The sequence below is a fragment of the Neurospora tetrasperma genome (genome assembly GCF_000213175.1).
Source record: "Neurospora tetrasperma FGSC 2508 unplaced genomic scaffold NEUTE1scaffold_81, whole genome shotgun sequence".
NCBI classification, from domain to species: domain Eukaryota; kingdom Fungi; phylum Ascomycota; class Sordariomycetes; order Sordariales; family Sordariaceae; genus Neurospora; species Neurospora tetrasperma.
The window spans coordinates 7517651-7527969 of NW_009799179.1; the positions used below are offsets into that span (position 1 = coordinate 7517651).

Consider the following 10319-nt stretch of genomic DNA (forward strand, 5'->3'; position numbering starts at 1 on the left):
TCACTGCGTTCTTCGTTGTACATATTACCATTACAAATGCCACGTCTTTCCGAAGAAATTATTTCGCCCCCCCCTACGTACTAAAATCATGTTGGTTTGTAATCAACGCAGGTCCAAAAAATCCGGAAGGATTGCTCCCAAGAATTACCCTGTCAACCGAACTACGACACAAGTAAAATTCAAATCCATCATCCACACACAAATCGAGCTGCACTGATCTACCATGTACACCCAGTTCAAGGCAAAGTGCTAAAAACTCTCTCACGGGGAGGACTTTGTGAACGGCATTGGCAAAAAGTACTCGAATTAAGATAACTACGTGTATCAAGCGACAGTCTGCAACCATCATCCTCTTACAAGTCGAATTGATTTTGATGTTCAATTGAAAGCACATCGATGTTACCCATCAATAAAGCAAATCTTCACGAGGTAAATTGCGTCTGTTGATTTGATCTCATTCATTCCATCATAAAACGCTGTTCAATAGCTACATTCCCGAGCTGTCCATCATCAACGTGTAAACCGTTCACTTATAAAAACAAAGTGGATGGCACAGCTTCTACCCATGTGCTAGGCCAAGTAAAAGCAAATCATAAGGAACAAAGAAAATGGGGGGTATAATGTCGTTAAAACCGTTAGCAGTCTTCCTCCTCCCTCCAATCCCTCCATGTTGTGCTATGTTGTCCATCTCCGGTGACATGCAAAAGAGTAAGTAACAGAGATCCTTCCTTTCTCCCTTTCCGTAATTGACCGATTCCATGAAGAAAATCCCGTGAACAAAATTTCTCCGAAGCGAAAGGGGTCAGGCTGTCCCAGACAAAGCAAGAAAAAAAAAAGATGTCGTGATACGAGTGAGCCAGGGAGGAAAAACCAAAGCCGGAGCCTACTGACCAAACCAACCGACCCAATCGATATTGATCGTTAAGTACAAGCCATGAAAATGCAAAAGTGTTCGTTATGTGATCAGGAGCAATTTAAAAAAGAAAAAAAAGAGAAAAGCAATAACTAGTGCAAGAAAGTAGAGTGATTCCACAAGCCAAACTCCGGGGGTATATCCAGGGCCATGAAAAGGGGGTAAAATCCCGAACCAAGTCATCAATCTAGCCAGCCGTTTCACCAACCATACCAGTGAGTGGGGTGTACCATGCGCCAGGAAAATGCCAAAATGAGCAATTGTGGAAATGGCAAGTTATGAAAGACAACCCGATTGGACAGAACCATTGCATCCAGGACTGGAGGCTCTCAGTTATACAGAAACCTCTCAATGTGCTTAGGGTCAAGCCAGCCAACCCTTTCGTACGCCGTCCACAGCTTCGATGCCTTGTTCACATCGATCTTGCACGCTTGCTGAGCGTCTGTCTTGCGAAACTCCTTGCCAATTTTGGCACACTCAATGCGTCTCATGAAGATGCGCCTCTTGCTCGTGAGATAGGTCGCACAATCCAGGCGAAGGGCGGCGGCAAGGCTGAGCTCCTCATCATGGAGAAGGGCCCTATTGGGATCTTTGCTCAAGTCAAGCGCGTTACCCTTCCAGTCGACCTTCAGACAGCCGGGTGTGTTGGGCAGCGTCAAAATGCTGGGTGTGTAGTCGGGAAGAGCGTCGAAATCCTTGTCCTCCCTGTTTGGTGCCACTGTTCGCACCCTAGGTTCAGGTGTGGCGCTAACACGTGCCGTCTGTCGAGAGTGCGTAGGAGTTGCCCGAATCGGTCGAGGGTTTTGGGCCGGTGCCTTGGTGACTCTGGGCTTCTGAACGCGGCCAATGCTGCTGGTTCTCGCCACCTGAGGTCTCGGAGCCGGAGCCGAAGGTTGAGCGGCGGGCAAAATCGTTGGAAGCTTGTTAACTATGGGCCGTGCTTTCGTATGGTTCTTCTTGTCAGCTCGCAGATACTGGCGCTCCTTGCGAAGCCAGTCCCGAGGATCCTTCTGCCACATCTTCAGGCACTCCGACTTGAAAAAGAGCACCAGCTCGTACTCCTCCGGCTTCGGGGGCGATGTGGCGCGTACAATGCTCTGGGGTCGAGAAGCAATGTGATTGTTGACCAAGTCATCGAGCGGCTCGGCTGAAGGAACCGATGGGACGAAGAGCGGCTCAGAAGGAGGACTGGCAGCGGATTCGGGAGCAGGATATAGGATCGGGTCGTTGTCCGAAATGGAAAGGCGAGGGTCCGTTGTAATTGAGTTTCTCGCCCTAGTATAGGGGGAGATGGGAGGAGATATGGGCGGGTTCGGTCCCAGCTGCCTGCTTGCAGCGGACATGGGCTTTGAGGGTGGCATTGCGGCGTCACGAAGGTTGAATGTCTCGTAAGGAGCTGGACCAGGAGGAGACATGAGGTTGCTGATGTCAAACGGCCGCTTGGGCTTGGAAGAAGTCGAAGTGGATGACATTGGCATCATAGTGTAATCCATTGGGAACAATGCTGGCTGTAGGACTTTGTCGTTCTTGCCAGACATTATGGCAAGGTTTGTTGCCCTTTGTGAGATGCTGAGGGATGGAATGTTCGTCCTGCTGACTTTGGAAGGAGCGTAGTACTTGAAAACGTCTCGGGCGGATATCGACGGTTGATGGGAGATGTATGGAAGGACTGGTTCGTGGATTTTGTATGGTGGTGTTCTTCGGATGGGTGGCGAACGATGGGTTGATAGCGTCAATGGGTGACGATCAAGGACCGATAGGGTTTATGAGTCGAGCTGGTGCCTGGCATGAGCTTCAATGGCAGTGACTGGTGGACTGGGAAGATCCTTGACGGTTCCAATCGGTCGCGAAGATGATAGCCGTCCGGAAAAAGTTGTAGAAGAGGAAGAAGCCGACAGTGTTCCTGGTGATCAAGAGGCGTTTAAGAACAGTCGCGCAACGTCAGGCAGCCAGTGCTTTGTGCGATTGTTGTTTGGGCAATTATTGTTCGTCAGTGTTTGAATAGCGTTGAATGGCCGGATAAGGCCTGCGTTTTGCTGTCAATTCGACGAGTGCTACACAATGCGAGCCAACACTACATGATCCTGCGTCTGGGTATTGTGCGATGTCTTCCTTATTGTTCGAGATGCTTGCCACCATTCGTTGCCATTCGGGTTGGCGGGGGGGTGGTTGAGGGTATCGAAGTGGAACAATAGGAACGTCTCTATTCTGGGCCCCGGTAGCAAGTGTGGAGTAGTGGTTTGAGATTCCAGCGGCCGGGACTTGGTCTGGTGCTGAGATGACAGTTGAGGTCCAGTCAAAGTTCGGGCTGCGCTGCGTTTTAACGGTGCACCGTGCAGCCCCAGTCTAGCGCCCCGCTGCTAGGGGTTGGTAGGGACACTTTGTATTAGTAACGGGATGGAAGGTAACCTTGATGAGATCCCGTCCGTCAATAGAATCGAAGCAGCTGGAACCCGAGAGGGGAAGGCTTGCGTCGGCGGAGCAGGCAGTGCTTCCCAATTGAAACCTGAATAATAGCGATAGCTGAAGAGCGTTCATCCAATTGACAAGTCAGCTATGTAAGTCAATGGGAAGTAACAATAGCAAAATTTGGAATGGTGGCGGGGTGGAGGGTGAGACGGTGGAAGAGAAAGAAAGAGGGGAGATTTTGCAAAAGAGGTAGCAGAGCAAGCAGAAGTAGGAAACCGAAGAGAGGCAACGGCCCAGGGCGGTAGGGCATACGGGCATGTAGAAAGGATGCCGGGCATGTGCAAAACATGCGGCACTACAGCCAGAAGGAGCGGGCCACCCCCTCCCACTGCCATGCCTCCCTCTCTGCCTGCTTCCGCTCACCTTCACATCGCCGCCGACAGGGAGATGCACCAAAAGTTCCATGTCGAACTGTGTCGGTACCTCCTGCCACGCGGGGGTATAAGCGGCCAAGGTACCCAAGCCAGCAAGATGTACCTGGACAAGTATAGTGTAGCTGAACTAGGTACCCCAACTTCACAGTCCGTCGGTAATCCGATTAGGATGCGTGCGGGATATGCGATGCGATACAGGTTACACACCGTCGGACCCAAAGATAAAGAAGGTCTGTGACCTTCCCCATCACAGCCAGGGCAGCTGAGACTCAGCATGATATTGATTTGTCGCAATGGCAATGCTTTCTTGGTTCCCGTCAACTGGAACTTATGGATCCTGACCTCATCAAGTCATCACCTTCCCATTATCCCATACAAATTCTGGCTGCTGCTCTCGCTTTCGATGCTAGGCTTCAAGCGACTGACGCGGCCATTGTAGAACCTCACCTCTGCTGGGGCACGGAAACCCAAACAGTGGGGCAGAGGGCATGGGGCGCTTACACTTGATTGAGCTGAGCATCCTGAGGGACCTGAGCAGGCTAAGTGCAAACATAGGTACTACTACTACATACCTTATGGATCCCTTCATCACTCACCATGTTCGCTCTTTTTCGCGGGGGGACTCGTGTGCCTGTTCACTGTGTTTCCCAAGTTCCAACGTCTTCTTCTTCTTCTTCTGCTGCTGCCTTGCTTTGCCAATTGATGCACTGTTGGATTGCGAAAGAGTCATTCGCTGACCTTTGGAGTCACCCTCTTCCTTCACAGGGTTGCCACGCCCCGGTCCGTAAGCCATTGAAGCCCGCTTCAGAGCAAGCCGTGACTTGGGACGCAGCCAATCCGGTGATCACCTGCACGCACTGTAACTACACATATCCCTATCAGTAAGGCAAGACTGAGACATGGCTTGGCACAAAGTCCGGTCAGGTACATCCTTGAACTTAGTTTGAGAGTTAGTACTTGGTGGTGCTGTTCACAAACCGGCCATGGACTCTGAAGCGATGATCAATCGGTGCCATTGGAGCCTCAAACCCTGGCGCAGATCAAGCCGACCGAAGGGAAGCAAAGCATGCCAGTTTGTTCCAATAGCTCCATGATTTCCAAAACTCTGCGTACACGTATTGTAAGTTGTTACACGTCTCTGCCGACAGTAGAGCTTGAACATCAGCTAACATTTGCTTTGTCCACTACAATGCGTAGTGAGGCATCTCTTGCTCTTGCGATGGACGAATTTGCTGCAATGTCGTACAGATGATTAACATCGATTGCCACGGTTGATTAGAGAAACTTCATTTTGTTTCCGATCGTTGAGAAATCGGTGCCGCCTCCTGCAAAGGCCAGACGGGAAGGGAGTTTATTGGAGGTGTTTGGACGAGCCTCAACGTAACAGCGAGATGGTGTCGGCTGTGGCGGGAACCATGCTAGCAACGACATGGTCTGCGAGTTCGATTGATGATATGATGACCCATTGGCAGAGACCACGCTTCTGGAGTTTTCAAAACTCACTTCATCATCCAAGCATGCCTCGTTATTTGATGCAATACCTCTCGCTGTCGTGATGAGGCCTGGCTTTCGGCGAGCATGAACTTCCGAATGCGTCCGGTGCCCGGTTTGCATTGTAGTAAGATGTCAGTTCACTGCCATCCAATTTCAAGCTCCAATCGCGCCATTCATCGCTCCGTCAGGTCGTAGCAGTTGGTGTTATCAATTGGGCAGATATTCCAACTGTATTGGGCATCCAGCGTGTCGCAGAAACGGGGCCTACAGTAGGCGCAAACGGGTGTTTCGGAGACTGGCAAACGCAGAATTGTCAAAGGGCCCCACTGGTGCAGTTCAATGGGCACAACTTGAATCCAAAAAAAAAAAAAAAAAAGGGAAAGACGGACAGCTCATCGCGCGCGGGCGGTGTATCCGGACTATTCTCGCCAGTATTTTGCTACATGCAAATGCAAGTACGACTGCGTATATGGAGATTTGGATGGGAGGAAAGCGATTGGCCAATCAGACGTCGACCACGGGACGAAGGACGAGAGCATGCAAAGACCGCTGCGTACCGAGCGTACCTGTATGACAAATTGCGAATTGGGAGCATGCTGGAAGGCAGATGATGTCGATGGCATGGCACTGGTGTGTTGCCTTCATAAAAAAGTGGAAGCGAAAGGTGGTAAGGTGAGTCACCGATTGACCTTGTCGCCTCCCGCTCCAGACCGAAGGGCCAGCATTGGATTAACAAGCAACTTGGCCTCCATGGTCCATAGCTGTTTGGTGAATCCTAGGTATGGTGGAGTTTGCGAGTTTCGCGGTTCCGTCGAAGAATTGCATTGGAGTCGTTTTGTGTGCTAAAAGTACTATGCACGCTACTACGGGTAACCAGGTCTAGAAGTGAGGGAACTTACCCCGCTATCAGCTGCGTTATCGAGAATTACCTTAAATGAACGAGAAATGGAAGTGGCAGTGAGGTATAAGGTAGGTAGGTACCAATAGGTCCCTTGAAGTCCAGCAAAGTACTCCTTCCACATCGACGACGGGACCTACAAACGGATCACCACAGATCACCGAGTGTGCTTCTATCATTCGTCTTACCTCGCTCACTCAAGCGATATATCCCGATACTGTTCTTCTCCGCACTTAAGCCTGATGGCCTCCTACAGAGAGGCATATCTACCACACGATGGAGCTGTTGAGAGACCGTGCTGTCGAGAGCAGCATTCAGCAGCCTCAACGGCCCATTCGCGTCCTGCACAAGCCGCCAGTCCTTTCCACCTTGGTGGGCTATACATCACGTATGTGGCAGCACGACAGAAAGGCTCCCCGTCTTGGATACCACAGAAACGTTTGATCGTGCCTGTCCAGGATGCCACGTACCCTTATCGTCAGCCTGCTCATCGAATTCCCCTCCTCACTGCATGAAGGCAGCGATCAAGGGAGGCAGCGATCAAGGGACCGGCATCCCAAGCCTAACCAAGATTCTATCAAAAGCAACCAGCGAAAACACACCGCGGGGTTGACCAGCCTCCAGATGGGCCTCTTCTCCCCGCAGCGCCCGCGTGTGTGTGACGGCGCGGAGCCGGACACGCGAGCATCCACTCGGCCGGCTCTCATCCCGGTGGACTTGTGGGCCCTCCCGTTAACCTTGGACGGACCCCGCTTTCAACCCCTGATCATCTCAACTCAAGCCGTCCATTCAATCCCGACCCCGACCTCTTGACCGACAATGGCGGTGACAGGCTCTAGATGCATTGAATGCTGGCAATGGCATACATACCGCCAATGAGGCAAAGGCCTTTGGACAAGACCGATTGCCAACCACCAAATAGGCAAGCAATATTTTCAGCGCTTCGACCCTGGCGTGCCTGGGCTTTGGGCTCCAATATCCTTTCATCTTCGCCCTGGACTACAGACCAAAACTCCATTCAGCAACAAACAAAGACATATCTTCATGGAAGAGACAAACTCATTATCAAACCCCTTCCAACAGCAAGCAAACAAGTCCGAAATCAGAACCAACGTCAAGAACAAAACAAAACATTGAGTAAGGGAAAGATGTTTACCTTCTTACAACAATGATGGAGCCGGCATCAAACTCAATTCCCATCTCCAAGTTCTGTTTATTGACCTAGCATCCGGGGTTCATGCATCGATACAATGATTGCTGCCCCGAACGGGCGCGTTGGACACAGTTGGTTGGTCAACCGGAATTTTCTCCAGCTGACAGACAGATCACAACCCTGGCTCTGGTGTGGTTCCCCTTGCAGATACAGGGTTCTCGATAGCGGTTGACGCACTTACACTTAGAGCACTGCCCCCCAGAACGACCAAGCATCTAGTTTAGGTGCCACATGCCGAAAAGTGTTGGGAAAGAGAATGTCCTTCGAATATTTGGGCAGCTCAGTTTAAACATGCGCATTGTGCGCTACACGGTCAGATTCGACGAATACTATCTTCCTACAATACTTTGCCATACTCGACACCTCTTCAGAATCGTGTCTGCGCTCTCAGACTGACAAGCCAAGACACGCCTCTTTCTATCCCACCATACCAAGAAGAGCTTGAATCACGCCAGATGAACCACGCAGTAAGGCGCGAGTTTATCGATCAATCTACCGTAGTATGCCACCACTCGTAGTATTTTCACATACTATGCGTCCGCGCATCCGCCTGAACAACAGCTCGCAGCCGACACACCATGACTCTGTCACCTGACTTGACAATCGGACCTTGCCAATCTTGGCTACCCCTCGTCATGGGGTTGACCTTGGTCCCGTCACTTGTCTCACTCCCACTCACCAGATGTCACCACCACCACACCCACTTGTTTCCCAATCGCCTCTTATCCGCTTTAGATTGCGCTAAAGATGAAAGTAAAGACGAGCATGAGGACGACATTGGACTTATGAGACTCGACCACGAGGACCATCCCGTTCCGCTAGACTCCCGGAAAAGGGTGTAATGACAATGGGAACTGCGATAAATCCAAGGCATGAGGCCCTCCTATGCTCCATCAAGCACGGTATCAATGGCTTCACTACGTACTGTTGCTGAGACTTCAGACACAGGAAGGTATTCATTAGCTCGATTGACTAATCGTAGCTCATGATTGACAGTGACGAGATGTTTCATCGATAACAAGGCAGCCAATCGAGGCCATGTCTGCCCTAACATTGGTCACTGGCCCGCTCGCCATGTTTCTTGTATCGCCTCTCGGGGCGTATCCTAGGGCTGATTGAGCGGGTACATCGACCATTCACGGCCATCTGTCTGCCTCTGAAGGGTTCCCGCTACCCTAAGAGGTACATTCCTACACTACGCTCACCCTCTGCCATGCTATCGATCTCGTTGCTGTACACGATACGTACCTCGAGCACCAAAAAGTGCATAACACCTGTTTCACATGTGGTGACTGTGACTTGCTGACCCTTATGTATCGATCAATATGGCAAATTCATAACCAGGACGCAGATAAGGAATCGGAACAGCCCAACCATGGACTCTTGTGGCCTATGGCCTGGCATAGGCTGCTGGAGCAGGTTCCCCAGAGCCTCAATGCTCCGGCTCGCGCAACACTAATAACAACGTGTTTGTGCTAGATTCGCTCCCCGTCGGTGCCTTTTGATGTCGTTGTAGTTTCCATGGCAGCATGTCCCATCAAACATTGAGATTTCCATAATGAACTGTAGATCTGTTATCGGTAAGCATAGTGGCATGTACATGCTTCCTTGGCACTTGCATAAGGATGAACATGTCTCGCCCGGAGTCACTTGGACGGGCTAGCGATGCAGGGTTCCGATCATCAATTGAGATTTCAGCATGTTGCCTAATGCGCCTGAATCGATCGGAACAAAACGTGGAACGAGAGATATACTACTTACTCTCTTCTCAAACAAGCCAAGTCCTTCCTTCTAGATAGCAACGGTCTGACCTGTTGTCACATACTCTTAGATGCTTAGTGATTCCAATACCGTTGGTTTCTTTGTTCATTCCAATTAGTCTCCATGACAACACACGAACCAACAGTCCACTCAACATCCCACACACCAACACCTTCATCCAATCAGGCTGTCCAATTCGCAGGCTTCCATGTGATGTCCGCTGTGCCTGACGCCTCCCACTATATCTATGTCATTCTTTCCTTGTTCGCGTTCTTTGATACCGTCGCCCTACATACCCCTTCCCTCTACACATTGTGATTGTCTTGTTTGGTACCTACAGTACAAATACCGATTAATAGAAGCGGGAGCACCTAACAATACCAAGGGTAGGTCACGCACCCAAAATTTGTAGAGGCACGTACATAATAAGCAAGTTATACAATAAATTGACCCTTACACCCACACCCACACCCATACAACCCGCGGTCTTTATACACCCCAGGGGCCAATTGGTCTTGTGCTGCCAACAACCTATAACCAAGGACCAATAGACAACATCTCTCATCTCTCACTACCTGAGTACTACTAGCTACCAACAACAACAATGCCAAGCAACGGAAGATTCGGATATAGCTCCTGCCAGCTTGTAATTCAATACCAATATTGACAGCAGACAACAAACTCTGATATATCCCTTGAGACCGGCAAAGGTTAGATCTGCCTAGCGTAGTGTACCTACGCTACCTGATTGATTATACATACACCTACTACTGTGCGCAAGTGACAAGTATAAACTCGGAATGAGTCACGTTGACGCTCCCTGCCAGGAACATGACCGGAAGAGGCGCGGGGGGGTTGGTGCAGCCGTAAGGTGTACAACAAGATGTACGCACGTACTGTGTAGATACCTACACTACTTGATGGTTGCTCATGGGCAGGGAACCGAGATGGGACTATAATGGTTACTTGAGCGAGGTGAGGAAACAAATGGGAAAGATGCCAAATAACCTGCACTACGTATCGAAGTGTTGCTAAATGGGTTGAACAAAGGAAGCAGTATGGGCTAGTATGATAACAAGTAACAAGATTTCGCGGCCAATACAAGACCCCTTTAGAAGATGAGGGTTGAAAAAAAAACAAGGAAGGTGGGAAATCGAACAGATTGTAAGGAGAAAAAAATCAAAAAGATTATTTTCA

The 10319-nt window shown here is 50.2% G+C and overlaps 3 protein-coding genes across 3 annotated transcripts; all 3 read right to left on the reverse strand.

The window, feature by feature from the left end:
• Positions 1 to 1222: 1222 nt before the first annotated feature.
• NEUTE1DRAFT_150605 (uncharacterized protein) lies at positions 1223 to 2451 on the reverse strand (the record flags this gene model as incomplete). Its single annotated transcript, XM_009858557.1, has 1 exon — positions 1223 to 2451. The coding sequence occupies one exon, from the start codon at positions 2449 to 2451 to the stop codon at positions 1243 to 1245; it is 1209 nt and encodes a 402-aa protein (XP_009856859.1).
• A 1315-nt stretch (positions 2452 to 3766) lies between these two features.
• NEUTE1DRAFT_17854 (uncharacterized protein) lies at positions 3767 to 4549 on the reverse strand (the record flags this gene model as incomplete). The annotated part of the gene is made up of 3 exons (XM_009856608.1): positions 3767 to 3859; positions 3964 to 4093; positions 4353 to 4549. Coding segments are annotated over 3 exons (420 nt in total), but the record flags the coding sequence as incomplete, so codon positions are not given.
• Positions 4550 to 5927: 1378 nt separating this feature from the next.
• On the reverse strand, positions 5928 to 6412 carry NEUTE1DRAFT_106170 (uncharacterized protein; the record flags this gene model as incomplete). Its single annotated transcript, XM_009858558.1, has 3 exons — positions 5928 to 6011; positions 6150 to 6241; positions 6337 to 6412. 3 exons carry the CDS (start codon positions 6410 to 6412, stop codon positions 5928 to 5930), a joined length of 252 nt encoding a protein of 83 aa, XP_009856860.1.
• Positions 6413 to 10319: the final 3907 nt, after the last annotated feature.